The sequence below is a fragment of the Lampris incognitus genome, chromosome 13 (assembly GCF_029633865.1).
Source record: "Lampris incognitus isolate fLamInc1 chromosome 13, fLamInc1.hap2, whole genome shotgun sequence".
NCBI classification, from domain to species: Eukaryota; Metazoa; Chordata; class Actinopteri; order Lampriformes; family Lampridae; genus Lampris; species Lampris incognitus.
In genome coordinates, this window is record NC_079223.1 from 4,280,909 (window position 1) to 4,302,629 (window position 21,721).

The window sequence follows — 21,721 nt, forward strand, 5'->3', positions numbered from 1 at the left end:
TTCATCCTGACACCCTCGACTTGGATGAGGAAAAAAACTACACAGAAAAAAAAACCTCAGGAAACACATCAGAGAAGAGGTCCCTCTTCGAGGATGGACAGACATGCTACAGGGGCCAACTAGACAAGGTTGACCATCCGAGAGCAGATATAGAAATACAAATCTTCAACTGGGGATCCTGGTTCAAATCCCTGTGTTACCTCCGGCTTGGTCAGGCATCCCTACAGACACAATTGGCTGTGTCTGCAGATGGGAAGCCGGATGTGGGTCTGTGTCCTGGTGGCTGCACTAGCACCTCCTCTGGTTGGTCGGGGCGCCTGATCCTCCCATATGCTATGTCCCCCTAGTGAAACTCCTCACTGTCAGGTGAAAAGAAGTGGCTGCTGACTCCACATGTATGGGAGGAGGCATGTGGTAGTCTGCAGCCCTCCCCGGATCAGCGGGGGGTGGGGTGGGGGGTGGAGTCAGTCTGTTGAGGCCTTTAAAGCCAAACTTAAAACTCATCTTTTTGCCTTAAACTAAAATTAGTTGTCTTTAGGTTGAGTGCTTCACAACCTGTACTGCATGGTGGGTCGGTTTCTGTCTCAATGAATTTACAGCCACGGTTCTGCCAACGAGATTACAGAGTATAGATTATAGCGTATAGATTATATGCTATAATCTATACTCTATACTCAATAAAGTATATAGAGTATAGATTATAGATCATAGAATATAGATTACTGACTGTTGCAAACTGTTCTCTTCTCTCACATGTCTTTCCTCTCTCTCTCTAAATGATGTCTTCTCCTTTCTCTTCTTCTGTGTGTGAATGGTGTGATGTGAGTCTCCCTCGTGTGCATGTGTAGTCTGTCCTCCTCCCAGGTCTACATGGTGATGGTGGTCACGTGGCTCGGGTCCTGAGCTGTTCTGGTGGCGTCTGGACACTGCTTGGCATCCTCCTCATCATATTCTTCATATACTATTTTATAATTCCATTATAATTTCTGTATTGTGTAAATTGTGTAAACACAACATCATTGCACGTTGTCTGTCTTGGGAGAGAGATCCCTCCTCTGTTGCTCTCCCTGAGGCTTCTTCCTATTTTTTCTACCTGTTAAAGGGTTTTTTAGCAAGTTGTTCCTTATCTTAAGTATTGAGATTTTAGTGCCAAGGGAGTTGGTTCCTTATCTGGGGTGGCAGGATGGCGCAGTGGTTAGCGCAGTCGCCTCACAGCAAGAAGGTTCTGGATTTGAGCCCCGGGGTAGTCCAACTTTGGGGGTCGTCCCGGGTCGTCCTCTGTGTGGAGTTGGCATGTTCTCCCCGTGTCTGCGTGGGTTTCCTCCGGGTGCTCCGGTTTCCTCCCACAGTCCAAAGACATGTAGGTCAGGTGAATCGGCTGTACTAAATTGCCCCTAGGTGTGAATGTGAAAGTGTGTGTGTGTGTGTCGGCCCTGTGTGATGGCCTGGCGGCCTGTCCAGGGTGTCTCCCTGCCTACTGCCCAATGACTGCCGGGATAGGCTCCAGCATCCCTGCAACCCTGAGAGCAGGATGAATAAAGTATTCTGATAATGGATGGATGGATGTTCCTTATCAGATGTGAGGGTCTAATGACAGGATGTTGTGTTGCTGTAAAGCCCCCTGAGGCAAATTTGTAATTTGTGATAATGGGCTATACAAATAAAACTGACTTGACTTATGTAAAACTAACTTTTTAATGTAGTACTCTGGGCTAAGACACACTTAAGCAGGGAGCATGACAAACAATAACACAATCAGAGTTGAAAAAACAAAAAACAACCAGTCATTTCAGCAATAGATTGCTCACATAACTCAAATTTTCGCAATGCTGAATGTCGTTTCCTACATCAAGGATGACAAGGCCACCAGTTAGTCAGCTAAGATTTCTTCAACGCTATGAATTTCCTCAAGTCTCATCTTCATAAGACAGTTACCCTGCAGAGGAGCAGTATAATAGGAAACTAAATATACCCCAAAGCTTCCACACTGTTTGTGCCCTAAAGTCTTCCCTGCCCTTTGGTGTGGTTCATTGCGTTATACTACTGAGTTTACATGGCACATGATGACAGGTTTTGCTTGTGATGTCATTTTAGAGAAATCTGTGTTGTTCCATGGGAGACGGTAACTGGGTGTCCACAGTAAGAAAATATTCTTTCCTGCAACTAAGAAGCACCGTCAGCCTCCGTCAAATCAAACACACCGGGGAACATATCCTCGGCATAATGCCAGACTACTGGGCCTGAAATATAGCAACTGCAATCTTCAAATTAAAAGTTAAATCAGACTTATTCACACACTTCTTCACCCTCACACTGGCTATATATAACATCACTGGTTTACCTCTTGTTGGGTGGGTACACATTGTGTAGCAATGTGGAGAGGTACGAGGTAGTCACAGCAGGTGTAGGTCCTCCTCCTCCTCCATCTGTGTACTTGAGCACCACATAGTATTTTGGAAAGTCTTTCCTCACTCACCGACCTTTCATAACCTCTCGAAGTTCGAAGCATATGCTCCACGGCTCCGAAGCTCACAGCCCTCCTTAACTGGTGCTGTAGCAGCTTCTTCTCGAGCAGACCATCCCTAGCCGGTCTGGTTGTGTTGATTCCATGGAGCCTTCCTTCAGCTGGCGACCGACCCTTATCACTGTCAGTCTCATCCGCAGAAAACTTTGCAGGTTTAAACGCTGACCTCTTCCTGTGAGGTGGGGTGGAGGGCTCCCTGGGAATAAATATCGGCTCCTCTTTAACATGGAGACCAGGGCTTATACCGGCTAGCCTGGATCCAAGTGTCTCCCCAACCAAAGCTCCATCTCTCCCCGCATTACTTGTCTCTGTGCTCCTCTCTGGGCCACATTGAGGGGCGGCGTGCCCGGAGGTGTCACCAGCAATACTCCCAACCTCTTTCTCAATGTTCCTGAGAGGTTCAACAGGCTGAAAAACCCCCGATTTCCTCTTCTTTCTCTGGAAGTAGCGGCGACTCCTGACCTCTTTCAACTCAGGGTTGAGAGGAGCTTTTTTGGGGTCCACATAGCATTCCTCCTTAGAGCCACGTACGCAGCCACAGATGTTGCCCATGGCCGTCGTTCACAGTCTCCTCTCCCCGGACAGTGTTCCCCTGCAGCAGGGCACTGTTTTTAGGCTCCAGTGAGTCTGACTCGGTTTGGACCTTCCCCGTCTAAATGAGAGAAAGCCATTTTTTCCTATCCTAGCTGTAGAGGACAAATCAATGACAGACAGCACAGCAGCCAGACTAAAACCTCCGTCCACGTAGCGCAAGGGTGAGAGAGTTTACTTTTCCTGACAGCGCCTCATAGGGAGACGCAGATGAGAGGTCCTTGGCCTTTTTGGACTAGCTCCTCTCTCTCTCTCTAACTCTCTCAGCTTTCATTTCTCACTCTGTCTTTGCCTCGCTCCTTGTGGGTTTCTCCTCTGTCACTGGAATCCTTTCTGACCTTTGAAACATTTTTCTGGCTTGGCTAATCCAGCACAAACACCATAAATGCACACGGAGGCACGGCTCATATGCTCCCAGATCTGAGAGAGAGAGACACACACACACACACTCACACACACACACACACACACACACACACACACACACACACACACACACACACACACACACACACACACAGAAAGCGAGAGAGACAGAGAGAAAAACAGAGAGAGAGCGAGAGCGACAGAGAACGAGAACGAGTGAGAGAGACAGAGACAGACAGACAGAGTGAGAGAGAGAGTCCTGTTTTGCCGGTCCTGTTTACCTGAGGTGTAAACACGCCAACCTCGCGCCCGGCTCTTGGAGTTAGGTTTCAGGAAATCTAATGTGCTGCGATGAGGCTATATCTGAGCGGGCAGGGAATGAAGAGGACAAGATGTGAAGCTACATGCCAGCTGAGGGCCATTCATTATGCCATGAGAGTTGGCTCAGCAAATTTGGCAGTCCTAATCAACTGCATGAAGCAGACAGAAAACCAGGCTACCATAAAGCCTTTGAAAAACACAACGGCACGGGTCAACAACAGCAGCAGACGCAAATCCTGGCTGGATAACAAAGTGCTTTCGCTTTGCCTATTAATCAGGCTGTCTACAATAGTAGCGCCAGCAGCGGGTTTAAGTCCAACAGTTTAAACAAACACCACTATCTGAGCAGTTCAAAAGAGGACAAACGCTTTGACCAGGAAGTGACTCAACATGTGACATGGCCAACATAAACTGGCCAACATGGACAAGCTCAGGTCTGCTATTGATGAATCCAACAATGTACGCTCAAAAACTCCAACAAAGAACAAAGTGATGCAGCAAAAGTGTATTTTCCAGCACACAGCCCAATCCAAAACAACTGAGCTACCACGCTCTCACAACATCTGAATGCCAACGACATCATCATGCAGTTCAATGTTTCCTAGAAACTACCACAGTCAAAGCAGCCATGATGACTGTCATCACTGATGACTGTTCACTTCTTCACAACAACAGACTATAAGCACATAGAAACACCTGATGATGGAGTACTGTCCCGTTCACAAGTTTAGGTTTCAGCAACAACAACTACTACTACTACTACTTTCAGCTGCTCCCATTAGGGGTCGCCACAGTGGATCATCTGTCTCCATCTCTTCCTTTCCTCTGCATCTTCCTCTGTCACACCAGCCACCTGCATGTCCTCCCTCACCACATCCATAAACCTCCTCTTTGGCCTTCCTCTTCTCCTCTTCTCTGGCAGCTCCATATTCAGCATCCTTCTCCCAGTATACCCAGCATCTCTCCTCCACACATGTCCAAACCATCTCAATCTTGTCTCTCTTGCTTTGTCTCCAAACCGTCCAACCTGAGCTGTCCCTCTAATATACTCGTTCCTAATCCTGTCCTTCTTCATCACTCCCAGTGAAAATCTTATCATCTTCATCTCTGCCAGCTCCAGCTCCTCCTCCTGTCTTTTCATCAGTGCCACTGTCTCCAAACCATACAACATAGCTGGTCTCACAACCATCTTGTAAACCTTCCCTTTAACTCTTAGCTGGTACCCTTCTGTCACACATCACTCCTGACACTCTTCTCCACCCACTCCACCCTGCCTGCACTCTCGTCTTCACCTCTCTTCTGCACTCCCCGTTACTTTGGACAGTTGATCCCAAGTTTCAGCAACAACACTGACCAAAAGAAACATTAAATGCTGGGCTTTTCAGTTGCCATGTCCAAGGTGGACGGACATGCAACAAACTGTGTAGAATACAAATGTGATTCTACTGTACCAGAGTAGGAAAATACACACCCACCCTTTCTAAGCAGATTGTACTGTAATGAACAGCTGACAGCTTTAGAAAACCTCGAGAGCATAACGATATGCGTGCAACAGGGGGCAGAGCCGAGGTGAAATGCTTGGCCACACACACACTTGACAAGTTGCTCATGGTAATACAGAAACAAGCACCTATATCCTGAACACAACCCTGGGGGGGGGGGTCACAGTGTCCTCTGCAAAAGTGTGTTGGTTGGATCTTGATAGCTTTGCTAAAGCCAGTTTGCCACTCCTATACAATTTCAGCTTAGACCAAATATGTACAAAAACACAGTCGTAGTCAGCCTCCTGCCAGAAGAGGTTACGCTGCAAAGTGGATAATGATCCACAGATTCCCAATAGCCATGCTCAGAAATCCTGAAGAAACAGGCCTGCAGCTGCAGACCAGATGCTCAGGGGGCTGGTGTGTGACTGACAGGAGCAGCTGAGGGTCAGCTCACCCAAGCTGCTGTCAGCAAGGGTTGAGTCCAAGCAAAATCCTATCAGCTTCTTTCTTTCTACCTTTCAGAGACCCACTTTAAACTTTTGATCAATCATTGTTCTCAAATCATCTAACTTTACGGAGTTTGACCTTTGAACTGTGATCATATCTGAGTGGACATGTTGGAGCTCCTAGCAATGATGAAAACAGCAACTCCACTGCACACATCTACGTGTCCTCCGGCTGTTGTTCTCACATAATAGATATGGCAAATACATTTTGTATTTACCATATATACACTATTGCATTATTTACACTGCAAATATTTCATATTTACACTATTTGAATAATTTGAATAATTTATTTAAATATTGCATATTTACACCATTGCAGTATTTACACTGCAAATATTTCTTTTCCATTCTGTAAATACTGTAATTGCTGGACTTCAGCTCACTCTACCAACTCATCTTCATCTATGTGAGAGCGTAGTCCTGCGTGTTTGTTGATAAAGCAATAGGAGAAGATGTTCGGTTTCAAAACCATCCGTTTTATTTAGCATTAAATGGATAAAGCATACAGAGCTCTGGGTCTAGATCTTCCTAATGTTTCACCAAGCCCACAACAGAACTACAATCATTGCTGGGAAGCACATTTTTGTTTTGCCTCAGCGCAACTTTAAATATATCAAAATTCACATGAAAGTTGTGTCTTTCATTTACATAAGTCCAGGAAGTCAATCCCCCTAGGAAGTGCAGTTTTATTTTTGTTAAATGTAGAATAAGATGAGTGATGCTATAATGCTTCAGCAATGATAATGCCAGGACACTTTGCTGTTGACCTTGGGCTAAAAAGCCCCCCCCCCATCTTTTTCGCCTCAATTGTATCCGTCCAATTACCCCACTCTTCTGAGCCGTCCCGGTCTCTGCTCCACCCCCTCTAATGATCCAGGGAGGGCTGCAGACTACCACATGTCTCCTCCCATACATGTGGAGTTGCCAGCCGCTTCTTTTCACCTGACAGTGAGGAGTTTCACCAGGGGGACGTAGCGCGTGGGAGGATCACGCTATGAGGATCACGCTGTTCCCCCCAGTTCCCCCTCCCCCCCAAACAGGCACCCCGATCGACCAGAGGGGGCGCTAGTGCAGTGACCAGTACACATACCCACATCCGGTTTCCCACCCGCAGACACTGCCAATTGTGTCTACCAAGCCAGAGGTAACACGGGGACTTGAACCAGCGATCCTCATGTTGGCAGGCAATGGAATAGGCCGCTACACTACTCGAACGCCCCTAAAAAGGTTTTTTGTCTTCCAAATCAATGGGATGTGCTGCAGGTGACCAGCCCACGTAAGCATGCCGGCATGTATTTATACAGCAACATACACACACACATACATGCATACACACACACACATACATACATACATACACACACACATACATACAGCAACATACAGTACATACAGCGACATACAGTGCATACATACATACATACATACAGTACATACAGCTGCAGCACCACCATAACACTGTTGTACACAGAGGCCGGACTCTTCTCAAGGTGATTATGATCTGAGAACATACTCCAGTGGCTTAGCTCGTACTTGATTTAATTTGAGGTCCCTTATCTACACCATCACATCATGGGAAAGGGACTTTCCAAACACCTCCGCATGCATTCAAACTTTAGCTGAATTTACCTGCAAGCAAAAACCAGTTTATCTGGACGTGATCTCACAGGACCGAAATGAAACTGTAGCTCCCACAACACAGACGGCTTCCCAACACCACGTGTTGTTTTGTTTTCTATTTTGTGACGAATCATGACCGCAAATTAAAATTTCACCACATCAGCTGACCAGGTACGAGCTCCTCCAGCGGACTTCATCAGCTGCAATGTACCCCAAGATAGTTTTCATACTTAGCACGATGCTATGCTACCCTGAATATAACGTAGAAATCCATTTTTATAGGTGTGCACAAATGTGAAAATCTTTGATATGGATTTTATTTCCCATCGCAGGAAACCCATGCAGCATGCCAGCTTTCCTGTCACGCCAAAACATCCTTTAATGCTATGACTTATTAAGCTTTCTGAATGCTAATCCACTGCATGAAAATACATCCAAAACCAGCATCACATCATCACAGGGATGATATCAGGTCAAATGAAGAATTATAAACAACAATAACAGCCTCAATCTGCCAGAGGTCAAGAAAGACATGTAGGTCAGGTGACTCGGCCACACTAAATTGCCCCTAGGTGTGTGTGTGTGTGTGTGTGTGTGTGTGTGTGTGTGTGTGTGTGTGTGTGTGTGTGTTGGCCCTGTGTGATGGCCTGGCGGCCTGTCCAGGGTGTCTCCCCACCTGCTGCCCAGTGACTGCTGGGATAGACTCCAGCATCCCTGCCACCCTGAGAGCAGGATAAGTGGTTTGGATAATGGATGGATGGATAGATGATTTACAACACTGAATCACGGTGGATTTAATTTGGCTTTTTTGACACCGACCTTCAGAAAAAGAATGAGAACATGCCTAAGTGCAAACACATTTCTACAATTAGTCTAAATACGTCACAATTATCAAACACAAAATAATTGACTGCGTAAGTATTCACCCCCTTCAAGTCAGTGTGTAGCTGCACCTTCGGCAGTAACCACAGCCTCGAGCCTGTGAGGATAAGTCTTTATCAGCTTCGCACATCTTGATGCTGCACTTAAAAACCCCACTGTTCTCTGCTAAACTGCCCAAGCTCTGTCAGGTCGCATGGCGCTCATGAGTCAACAGCCTTTTTCAGGTCCATCCACAAATTATGTTTTGGACTGAGGTCTGGACTCCGACTCTGCCGCTCCAGGACATAAACGTTGTCGTTTCTGAACCACTCGTGCGCAGCTTTCACTGCATGCTTGGGGTGACTGTCTCACTGGGAAACAAATCTTCTCCCAAGTCACAGTTGTCTTGCAGACTGCGTCAGGTTTTCCTCCACGACGTCCGTGTGTTTCGCTGTGTTCGTTTTAACCTCTACCCTCACAAGCCTCCCAGCGCCTGCTGCAGAGAGTGTCCAAGTTCGAGCGGTTTTATTTGTCAAATGCACAACACAGCGTGGCACGCACTGCTGCCAAGGAAATGCTGAGACATCAGTTCAACCTCAAAATAAAAAGCTGAAGAATGCGGCATAACAGATTACGTTGAAACTGAATAAAATCTAGAGATTAGCAAAAAAACGAATGAAATAAAATTACCGTATTTACACTTCAGCCTGAGAAAATAAAAGTAAAGCTAAAATAACTAAAACTAGACTAACTAGCCCCCCGCAGCATAATGCTGCCACCACCACGCTCCCCGGTGGGGAGGGGGCGTCTGTGATGATGTTTGTTTGGTTTACGCCACACACGGCATCTAGTCTGATGGCCAAAAAGCTCAATTTTGGTCTCACCAGACGAGAGAACCTTCTTCCAGCTGACCTCAGAGTCTCCCCCATGCCTTCCCCCATGCCTTCCCCCATGCCTTCCCCCATGCCTTCAGGCTAACTCTAGCCCACATTTCATGTGAGTTGTTTTACAACAATGGATTTCACTTTGCCACTCTCCCATAAAGCTGTGACTGGTGAAGAACCCGGCCAACAGTTGTATGTACACGGGCGTCCGGGCAGCGTGGTGGTCTATTCCATTGCCTACCAACACGGGGATCCCGGTTCGAACCCCTGTGTTACCTCAGGCTTGCTGGGGCGTCCCTACAGACACAAGTGGCCGTGTCTGTGGGTGGGAAGCCGGATGTGGGTATGTGTCCTGGTCGCTGCACTAGCGCCTCCTCTGGTCAGTCGGGGCACCTGTTTGGGGGGGAGGGGGAACTGGGGAGAATAGTGTGATCCTCCCACGCGCTACGTCCCCCTGGTGAAACTCCTCACTGTCAGGTGAAAAGAAGCGGCTTGCGACTCCACATGTATCGGAGGAGGCATGTGGGAGTCTGCAGCCCTCCCCGGGGGTGCAGCAGAGATTGGGACGGCTTGGTAGAGTGGGGTAATTGGCCGGGTAGAGTTGGGGAGAAAAACAAAATCAACAAAAAAAAAAGTTGTATGTACACTCTCTCCCATCTCAGCCACTGACGCTTGTAGCTCCTTCAGAGGAGTCCTGGGTCTGGTGGTGGACTCCCTCACCAGTCCCCTTGCATGGTCACTCAGCTGTTGAGGATGGCTGCTCTAGGTAGGTATACAGCTGTGCCAGGTTCTTCCCATTTCATCATAACTGACTTAACTGAACTCAAGGGATACTCGGATGTACCCGTCCCCTGACTTGTGCTTTTCAGTAATGTTTTCACTGAGTTGCCTGAAGTGTTCACCTGTCTTCATGGAGTAGTTTTGGCCAGGATAAGACTCTCCAGTAACTGGACCTTCCAGATACAGGTGTATTTATACTACAGTCACTTGAAACACCTTGACTGCATACAGGTGATCTCCACTTAACTACCTGTGTGACTTCTAAGACCATTTGGCTGCAGCGGTCATGATGTAGGTGATCCACATTAAAGCCTCCGACACCGTGAGGTTTCAGCATCCTGTAAGTTTATTACAAGCCACACTGTGTGATATGGATCTAGTAAACTTGGGTAGGACATCAAGTGTGATGGACGTAGACTGTAGGATGATAACACTACTGAATCACAGGCTACGACACAAGTCCATAAAAACGTCATCAGCGTGCGTGCCGCATCAGCGCGTCATCAATCCACGCCGCTGGTAGAGCAACATGATGCCAAGCAGGAATCCAGTCCTTTCAGTAGTCGCCGCATTCATGTGTTTGGAAAAAAAATCCACAGAAGAGGAGGAGGAGAACGTGGACCCAGTTGTGGCTGGGGAAAAGAGGCCGTTTGGATCACAGATGCCAACAGTCTTATTTGTGTTTAGTGCCAGAAAAGATTCTGTGTCACATTGATCAGGGCGTCATTTTGTGCTGCATTTCTTTTTTTTTTTGCCCCCCCCCCCTTTTTTTTCTCCCCAATTGTATCCGGCCAATTACCCCACTTTTTCAAGGGGATCCGGGGAGGGCTGTAGACTACCACATGCCTCCTCCAATACATGTGTAGTCACCAGCCGCTTCTTTTCACCTGACAGTGAGGAGTTTCACCAGGGGGACATAGCGCGTGGGAGGATCACACTATTCCCCCCAGTTCCCCCTCCCCCCTGAACAGGCGCCCCGACCAACCTGAGGAGGTGCTAGTGCAGCGACCAGGACACATACCCACATCCAGCTTCCCACCCGCAGACACGGCCACTTGTGTCTGTAGGGACACCTGACCAAGCCTGAGGTAACACAGGGATTCGAACCGGGATCCCCATGTTGGTAGGCAACGGAATAGACCACTACACTACCCGGACGCCCTCTTGCTGCATTTCTGTTGGTTGGTTAGTAGATGTAGGTCATAGCAGCAGTCACATTGTTAGCTTGTCATCCTAAGTTTCTGACACTGTCAGACTTTTGTCCCAGGTTGCGTTCACTCGTAAGACCGTAATAACGGCCGACTTTGAACCTGTCTCACATTGCGACGTAGGACCCTCGTTTTGGAGCCACGACCAAAGATATCGCCACGTTAAGTCATCTTTCATCTGAGCCTTGGGAGAGAGATCCTCCTCTGTTGCGCTCCCTGAGGTTTCTTCCTGTTTTTTCTCCCTGTTAAAGGTTTTTAGGGAGTTGTTCCTTATCCGATGAGAGGGTCTAAGGACAGGATGTTGTGTTGCTGTAAAGCTCCCTGAGGCACATTTGTAATTTGTGATATTGGGTTATACAAATAAAACTGACTTGACTTAAGACAGCCCAAATTCACAGTGTATATCGGCCTTAAAGGGGTTGAACACTTATGCAATCAGTTATTTTGTGTTTTATATTCGTAATTTCCCCGTGACCCTGAGAGCAGGACAAGCAGTTCGGATAATGGATGGATGGATGGATATTTGTAATTAATTTACATCACTTTGTAGAGATCTGTTTTCACTTCGACGTCAAAGAGTCTTTTTCTCTTGATCAGTGTCAAAAGAAGCCAACTTAAACCCACTGTGACTCAATGTTGTAAAACAATAACACATAAAAACTTGGGGGGAGTGCTTTTTATAGACACTGTAAAAACGCGGAATCAAACCAGTTCCAATCCATTTGTTTGGGCCATGAAGAATTTTTGTTTGGAGCTCACAAAATATTAACTGACAGAAACCAAAGGCCCACAAGCCCTGATCAGAACAGACACACCACAGCTCTGACCTGAAAGTGCAGAATGATGGTCCAGATCAATCCCAGGGTCAGCTTCGGGTTCCCATCCGTTATGTCGTCATTCCTGATATTTACAAGTTTGACCTGATGACAGAAAAGAAGAAAGCGACTCTGGTTAGTGAATCTGAAACAAGTTTGTTTACATAATCCTTTCCTGTTTAATCAAATGTGGCTTCAATATGCTGCGAATGCAAGGAACAGTAATTTAGTGAGATTTTGCCGACAGGCCTCCAATGACTACAACAAGCCACAAGGTGGCACAAAAGCTGTTGTTTTATATGAATAATCCCCACTTGTGGTCTGGTCACACATCTGTGATGGTCACACATCTTTTGGGTCAATAACAGCACTTACAAATCAAATCCTACTTCAACCAAAAACAACTAATTTCTTTTATATATCGGAGACCCACTAGTCTGTTAAAGGCAGAAATTTCTGAAGGCAGAATAATCATCAGGCATCCATAACTCCTCCTTTCTTTGCATGTCATCTTGATAATCTTTTATGTGACCAGCTGACTGCGGCGGCACGTGAAAGAAGCAGGGGACGGTGCAGACTTGTGCAGGTTATGAATATGCAGGAGTCGTACATGTGTCTAAAACAATAGAATATCTGATTTGTGCCCGACTCTATGAATCTTTTGTCCCGAGCCTCGGGCTGCTTACGTCACATCTGGTTCCAGCTCTGCCAGGCTGCATTCTTCATCACATCCTGACCGGCGTGGGGGAGGGGAGGCTAATCAAAGCTCTTTGTAATACCACCACTGGGATCTGGTAGAAGCATGCCGCTCCAATTTATTACGAAGCAGGTAGTATTATCATTTAGGGAGCAATGAAAAGGTTACTTTAAAAGGAAAATAAGAAGAAAGAAAAATCCATTTGGTCAGCATGAAAGCCAAGCAGGCTGACATGGCGGCATAAAGGTTAACATGCACATTAATGGGAGCTGCAAAAAGACGTCCAGAAAGCGACTCTGACCTAATGCATCCAATGCACGACTGCAGGGATGCCGAGTTGATTAAATTAGAAATGGCAGATCTGCTTTGCATCTCTGCTGGTGTTTCTGTGCATGAGCGACTACGAGTGAGTAATAATGGGGGACAAATCTTTATAGAGCAGTTTATCTCAATTGGAAGCTACTTTAATCAATGTAGTGCATCTAATGGCCGAGATAAAAAGGAGCTGGGGGAGCACATTGATAAAAACACCATGTAAAAGCACGCCACATGCAAACGTGGTGATTGTGTTCAACAACACACAATAAATATATTGTATGTCCAGAAAACCTGCACAACAGCTGTTAAGCATTTGACAGCTTTTTTTTGGGGGATTTTTTCCCCCTTCTTCTCCCCAGTTGTATCCGGCCAATTACCCCACTCTTCCGAGCCGTCCCGGTCTCTGCTCCACCCCCTCTGCCGATCCAGGGAGGGCTGCAGACTACCAAATGCCTCCTCCAATACATGTGGAGTCACCAGCCGCTTCTTTTCACCTGACAGAGAGGAGTTTCACCAGGGGACGCAGCGCATGGGAGGATCACACTATCCCCCCCAGTTCCCCCCCTCCCACCCAAACAGGTGCCCCTACCGACCAGAGGAGGCGCTAGCGCAGCGACCAGGACACATACCCACATCCGGCTTCCCACCCACAGACACGGCCAATTGTGTCTGTAGGGACGCCCAACCAAGCCAAAGGTAACACAGGGATTCAAACCACCGATCCCCATGTTGCTAAGCAATGGAATAGACTGCCATGCTACCCGGATGACCCAATTTGACATACTTATATGGTTGGAAGTAAATGTGGGTTAACATTATTATTAGATTCTAGGGTTTGATATTTGAATATCCTCAGAAAAGTGGCCTATACTTTGAAAAACTGGTCGGAATAAAATCTGTTCTGTATCCTAGTCATGTTCTGTATCATAGTCACGTTCTGTATCATAGTCACGTTCTGTATCATAATCTTGTTCTGTATCCTAGTCATGTTCTGTATCATAGTCTTGTTCTGTATCCTAGTCATGTTCTGTATCATAGTCTTGTTCTGTATCCTAGTCATGTTCTGTATCATAGTCTTGTTCTGTATCCTAATCATGTTCTGTATCATAGTCTTGTTCTGTATCCTAATCATGTTCTGTATCATAGTCTTGATCTGTATCCTAATCATGTTCTGTATCATAGTCTTGTTCTGTATCCTAGTCATGTTCTGTATCCTAGTCTTGTTCTGTATCCTAGTCACGTTCTGTATCATAGTCTTGTTCTGTATCCTCGTCATGTTCTGTATCATAGTCACTAGTACACAGTTGATATCTTAAGCTTTTGTAGTTCATGTGGCTACTTATTTTTCCAGATGTGCATCATTATCTTACCCTTGTCAAAATCGGGCTTGTTGGCTATGCTTGTCACTACACCTGACATAGCTTATTTCACACTTCAGTATCTGCAAATCACACAAATTCATTAGCATGATAAGTGGTGGTGGTGGTGGTCAGGGTTTGCTTATTTGTGGTGTACTACCAAGATTTGTTTAAAACTATGCTGGAAGATGACTATGTGCAAACATATCCTTGTTGCTAGTAGACAATATGTCTAGACTAACTGATTTATAATGCTGTAATGTAACGAAAAAAGAGAGCCTTTCCTCCAATGTCATGATGCGTTTTCACGTTTTGTCCTTGTTCATTTACTTCATATGATTTAGTGTCTTTATGCATGCTCAATAACCCAGGTCAGGAAATCACAGAAAGTTGAATCAGTTCATGTTGTGTCCAGATGAACTAATTCAACTTTCTATGATTTACATGATTTAGTATTTTGAGCCATGTCCTTAATGGGACCATATTTGGTTCACAAGATGGTTGTGAGACCAGCTATGTTATATGGTTTGGAGACGGTGGCACTGATGAAAAGACAGGAGGTGGAGGTGGAGGTGGTAGAGCTGAAGATGCTAAGATTTTCACTGGGAGTGATGAAGAAGGACAGGATTGGGAACGAGAATATAAGAGGGACAGCTCAGGTTGGACGGTTTGGAGACAAAGCAAGAGAGACAAGATTGAGATGGTGTGGACATGTGTGGAGGAGAGATGCTGGGTATATTGGGAGAAGGATGCTGAATATGGAGCTGCCAGGGAAGAGGAGAAGAGGAAGGCCAAAGAAGAGGTTTATGGAGGTGGTGAGGGAGGACATGCAGGTGGTTGGTGTAACAGAGGAAGATGCAGAGGACAGGAAGAGATGGAAACATGATCTGCTGTGGCGCCCCCTAACGGGAGCAGCCAAAAGTAGTGGTAGTAGTAGTAGTAGTAGTAGTAGATCCTTAATGAGCCCATATTAAGAGCTTGAGCATATACCTAGCCATATCATTTCTCTTACCTGCCGCCTCTTTAAGTAGTCCAGTGCTATTTGTACATTCTGGAGTCTGTGGAAGCGCATCCGCCCCTTTTCCCGAGGCTGAGGGCATAAAGGCAAAAGAGGAGAGTCTGTTAGTTAACGGTTTTCCCCTTCAGAGGACCCACACTACAAACATCAGTGGTATGAGGACACAGGACATGCTGCCAGTCTCTTACCCACTGATCTATCAAGGTAAAGACATAGAAGGGAGAAGGCAAAGAGCAAACTAACCAAAACAAGAGCAGCCAATGCAACAAGTCACTTGAAGACCAACATAACCTGTGCATGTGCCATCTCAGAACATTTTTCAACCCTTTCCCCACGCAAGACATTTCTTATGAAAATAAAACAACAAAACCCAGTGATGTCACCTAGCAAACTCATTCCACTACAGTGCACATAAGACACACCGACATCTTCCGGTTATTTGTGATGTGAACGAACATCCAACACAGTCTGTCACACAATGGCAGGGTGCCATTACGTGAGGAGGGACACAACCCCTAGTGGCAAGAGCACGTGGACGATGTGGAGTCACAGCGTGAGGTAATGAGATGGAAAGTGCAATGCAAGCTAGGACCCAGCGGCAGGGAGGACCTGTACTGCAGAGACTTGTACTGAAGGCATCGCTGTCAGCAGCAGAGCAACAGCGAGGGGAACAACATCCACATTAACCCTCGCCCTGCAGCTCCAGTTTGACACATCTCGTTCAATCGTGAACCCTTCTTTGCAGGTTTAGCATAAAACCCATACTTAGCAGATGAAAAATGTCCTGTTGTTCACACACAATAGCCTTAACGGTGAAATGTGGCTCAGTGATGCGCAAAGCTGCTCAAACCCATCTAAAGACCCAAGCCACAGCTCCACTTCTCAATGTGGCAAACTAATGTCATGCATTGCAGCTACTGTACTTCCTATAGCTTATGACTTTGAAAAGGGAATATGCCAAATTATAATTAAATCAGATGTTATGGTGAGCAGCTGGCCTTGCCTGGATCTTTAGATCATATGCAAATTTCTATGGCATCATCAACATCATCCAGCGACTTAAGCAAAGACTCTGACATCATTTCCAGCTCAACAACAGTGGCACTGTGTATCATCATGTCGCACAGAAAACAAAACAGCTGGTAAAAAGGAAATCATAGGACCCTTAAGGATCACAAGGGCTAATATATACATTCATATACCACAACAGCGATTTCAGTCCGCAATAAAAGAAACGTTTGGCGGTGGGATCATGGCTCCACTCCTGTTAATAACCACGGCAAAGTCTGAATTAGTTTGTTACAAGGGGTGGAGGGCAAGCCACACCTACCCCCTTATCATCATCATCATCCAACGTGTCGCCATGCTGCTCAACCCCACATGCTTCTGTCGCACTCACCAACCGCAATGTCTTCAGAAAATCACGCTCCCTCGGCTTATCGCAGAAAAGGTAAACACATGGGGGGGAAAGGAAGACGTGAACATACAAGACAGGAGGACATGGAGGGAAAAAAAATCACAGGACGACAAAACAATTTTTTTAAGAGAAAACAAAGACAGGAGACCAGAAGAGAGGGAGAGCAGAGAGGAAAACAGGATGTAAACAAAAGAATCGGCCACGGCTTCAGCATGACAGTTAGCCTCCCTTGGGCGGGCCTGCTGGTTGCCTTTCCTCATAAGTGGCAGGAATGTGTGAAGTTAAAATGCACAATATAACACAGCACAAGATGACAGCATCATGAGGAGTCACTACTGCAAATCTCATATGAACACCCTTCAACCCCAGAGAGATGGATGATGACAGACAGACCCATGGAAAACAGTCACCAGCCTGCTGGATTACACACGGCACATCGGTCAGCAGCATCCTCCTTCACACCAGGGCACTTACGCAACATACTGAACACAGTGTGTCCACATCCTTTCATAAGCCATGATGGAACGCAAGCTACAAATGAAATGAAAGTGAATTTGATTGTTATATTAAACAAAGTGGAAGTCTCCATGGTGTTTCTATGAGCAAAGCCAATATTATAAGTGCCTATTATAAGTATGACCATTTGCAATGGATTAAACACCATCAATCTTCATCATTTTTTAACTAAACTGTCATTTGCCACATATCTGTGCTAATGTTTGTTAAAATACTCCATATACAAGGGGAACATTTCTGTATTGGCTTACCAGCTTCACACACTGCTTAAGAAGCTAACCTGCAAACACACTGCTGCTGCTTACGTCGCAGCACTGCAGCTGAAATACAGGACGTGAAGATGGACGAGAGCCAGCGTGCCAATTCAAATACTGATACTGTGAAATGACCGCAGGTAACCGTGGGTTAAATAAACCAGAAAACTTTTATCAGGATGTTGATGGAGCAGGCTTTATAGAGTTGTTTCATTTTCAAAATCACTGCAACTATCAATTTTATATGGAAACAACACCTTGAATTAATTGTTGACTGGATTCCTGTGTATTTTCTCTGGTAAATGTTTTCCATGATGATACCATAGCACTATTTCCATGACCGTTTTTAGTCACTGTACACTTTCATTGTTTGTGTGTGTTTTTTGGGGTTTTTTTTTTTTTTTTTTGCAGAGGCAAGTAATTTTTGTCTGCTATAATAATGATAAAATTAAAACAATCTAATTCAGGAAGTTAGTACTTCAAAAGAAATGTATAGCCGCCAATTTTACTTTAAATCTGTGCAATAGCAAAAAAAAAAAGTACATAGAGTTGATATAAAACCTGCCAACAAATACGACTCCTCACATTTCTAACATCTTCAGTGGGTCTTGACTGTGGGAAGCTGAGCGTTAAGGATGTTATAATGGGTAGGTTGATGTGGCCGGTGTGATCTGGCCAAACAGTGGTTCAAACTCTCTTGTCAGCAGAAGAGTATACCAAGCCATGCTGAGAGGAAATGAGCTATGGCATCGTGACTTTTTGCCCACCGGTTATTAAAAATTAACAAAACTGATTAAATATTTTCATGGTGGATTTTCTGGCGTGATGGATGTGGCAATGTGAGTTCAACAGCAGCACAGCCAGCGGAACAAGAAGAGAGTTTAGCCACTTGTATTGTGTGAACCAACTTCTACAGACTTGCAAAGTAGCTCGCAAGCTGATTGGCCAGTTATTTCCACTGCACCTAATTTTCACCGTTGCTGGGAAAAACGGATGAATACGCTGTGAGTGATACTAATGTAAGGAAATATGAATGTGACATTACATCTTCATTTGATGTGACCTTTATAAGCACATGAATCTACTATTCTGGGATGTGTTCTTTTAGTCTGAATGAGAATTGGCTAACGTCACATGCTTGAATAAACACATGATGGGATAACATTTTCATTTCAAATGTTATCCTAGACAGTTAGTGAGTTAAATAAGCTGGTTAGCTAGGCACATTTTGTTAGCGGCTGCCTCCTGTAAGAGCGAGAGCAAGTATGCCTGGTGTCTTTTACCATCTTTCAGGGTCAACAGGGTCGGATTTGATTGAGTAAAGAATATAACCACTTGTTGGCTAGCCAAATCTCCCCCCTGAGGGTGTACTTTGCTGCGATTATGGCCAAAATGAGTGATGCAAAGTAAACTTGGTGCAGGCACCTTGTTCACTGACTGGATTATAGTAGCGGCAACAGTAAAGTATACCCTCTTTTACATTATTACTTAAAGCTTGCAATGCAGAAAAACACACAACACAAAGGATTTGAGCCATCAGATGTCTCAAAATGGAGAAGGACAGAGAAACCCAAAAAACTATGAACACTTAACATGGATGAAAGTAATTATGACAAACATGAAATATAGGTACATATGAATGTAAAAGATGTACAGGGCGGGGGGGGTTCTATGTTTTGGGGGATACAAAATACTGGTTAATATGTAAGGCTTATTTAAGCCCATAAAAGTTTCCCTTAGCACCTCTTCTTCATAAAAGGTATAGACATCAATAGGCTGCAGCCATGTTTATCAGTAACGTATGCATGTGATAGATTTCCAAACAAAATCATTTCAATCACCTATTCTGACACCTTTAAAAAGGCTGAATCATTAACTGAGCTTGATTTTTCTGTTTCGAGCTGAATTTCATCAGAGTAACAACGTTGGGGTTGTAAAGGCACGTCTCCAGTCATCATAATGGTGATACTCTGAATCCACTAACAATCATTACAGTGGCTGTTCAACTTGGGTTGCTTTCCCTTTAGACAAAAGCGACAAAGATTACATAAAAGTAAAATAAATCCCAGCAAACTCACCAATTTGTCTCCAGACAAGACCTCCAGCAGCGAGATCAAGTTATGTCCATCTCGCAAATCTTCATACAGGTCATTTATATGCTTCCGTACCTATTGATATATAGTAGAGAAGAAAACATTCAAGAAAGAAAAAAAACAATCAAATCTTTGTCACGAAGCTACTTGGTGATAACAATAATGAGGCACTTATCATGTACTCTAAAATCATCTGATTTGAAATGACTAAAGTATTCTTTTGAACATATGGTGTTTAAAAAGGGCATCTTATGGCATGTTCTCAAAAATATGAATCTCGAATATTCACTGAAATGACGTGTTTAGGACTTGTTTGAAAACAACCAAAAAACAGACAAGTTCACTTAAAGCTGCAGTCCTGAGGATTTGCACGCACCCGTCCTTTAAGAAAATCACAGAAGGTTGAATCAGTTCATCTGGATACAACGTTTCCTGTCAGAAACGTTTCATCGCTCATCTAAGTGACCTTTTCAGTCTCAGCTGACTACAGGTATCTTCATGATGATGACAATACAGTTGCATAACGACCGAAACACCAACAACCAGTTTCATGTACAAACATGGCTGTGACCATTAACTAGAGTTACAATGGCCATGTGTGCTATTCACAGGATTGGGGAATGTTTGCAATCACAGCATTGTAAGATGGTGACAGCTGTACTCTTAGGCAGCCCCCCCCCCCCGCTTCAGGGATGGTCGTTCCCTCCTCACATAGATGGCCTCTGACTCCCTGTTCACACCAGCGTTCCTCCCTACCTATCCATGTGTGTCCAGATGACCTGATTCAACCTTCTCTGATGTTCTCACCTGGATTATTGAGCATACATCAAGACATCTAGGACGACCAAATCGACAACTAGAACGACCAAGACGGCCATTTTGACCCTTTTGGATTTTCAAAGTTTAACAACTTTGCGGGGGAAAAGATACAGACCTGCCGCTCCCTGAATGCTCCTAAAATTGCATATATTTTTATTAAAATTAGTTTTAGATCAATTGCTAAAAAAAAACAGTTATAAGATCTACCTAAAACGACCATGACCGGTCAAAATGGCCGCAGGTAATTTGCGCGTCACCGTGTGTCCTGTCACTGTTTATGACGTCATCTGTCGCGTCATTTCCGTTGCCAAGTTCATTGCTCGGTCCTAGAAACACACTAGCGTTCTCCAGTGCAGAGAAATAGTCTAAACTGGATGTTTGATCCTATTACTGTTATATGTATTTTGTATTTCTGATATTGAATTTAAAAAAAAACTTGATTTTTATTTTTTAATTATGTCCAACATGTCTGGTTACAGACGCCGTTACAGACGCGCCATGACTACCACCGAGTTTAATAACTTTGCGGGGAAAAAGATACAGACCTGCCGCTCCCTGAATGCTCCTAAAATTGCATATGTTTTTATTAAAATTAGTTTTAGATCAATTGCTAAAAAAAACAGTTATAAGATCCACCTAAAACGACCATGACCGGTCAAAATGGCCGCACGTAATTTGCGCGTCACCGTGTGTCCTGTCACTGTTTATGACGTCATCCGTCGTGTCATTTCCTTTGCGAAGTTCGTTGCTCGGTCCTAGAAACACACTAGCGTTCTCCAGTGCAGAGAAATAGTCTAAACTGGATGTTTGATCCTATCACTGTTATATGTATTTTGTATTTCTGATATTGAATTTAAAAAAAAAACTTGATTTTTATTTTTTATTATTATTTCCAACATGTCTGGTTACAGACGCGCCATGACTACCACCGAGGCGTTGCGGTATTTATAGGCGTTGGACAGCGGCCATTTTAAAAAATAGTATTAACGTTGTTGAAATGTTAATTTTAGTGTCAGTCGTTTCTTAACAGACATACTACCATATGCAATGCATTAATATCTCAGTTGGCTAATTATCCTGACAGAATATTGTAGCGAATTCGGGGGACAACGCAACCACAGGAAGTGCCGCGGCCGGGAAGCGAACCCGTACCGCCCGCACCGCAGGAGACATCGCTAACCGCTAGACCAGTGGTTCTCAACCTTTTTGGGGTCCTGGACCCCCTGCGTATTTTTGATCTACCCTGAGGACCCCTCCACCTGATCTTG

The 21,721-nt window shown here is 44.9% G+C and overlaps 1 protein-coding gene across 1 annotated transcript in view; it reads right to left on the reverse strand.

Moving 5' to 3' along the window:
* dst (dystonin) overlaps positions 1-21,721 on the reverse strand; it is a 171,739-nt gene that overhangs the window by 99,289 nt on the left and 50,729 nt on the right. The window contains exons 6-8 of the mRNA XM_056292248.1: positions 19,620-19,709; positions 15,349-15,426; positions 11,976-12,068 (exon numbers count right to left, since the gene is read on the reverse strand). Coding sequence (XP_056148223.1) covers positions 11,976-12,068; positions 15,349-15,426; positions 19,620-19,709 — 261 coding nt within the window. The remainder of the gene's footprint in view (positions 1-11,975; positions 12,069-15,348; positions 15,427-19,619; positions 19,710-21,721) is intronic.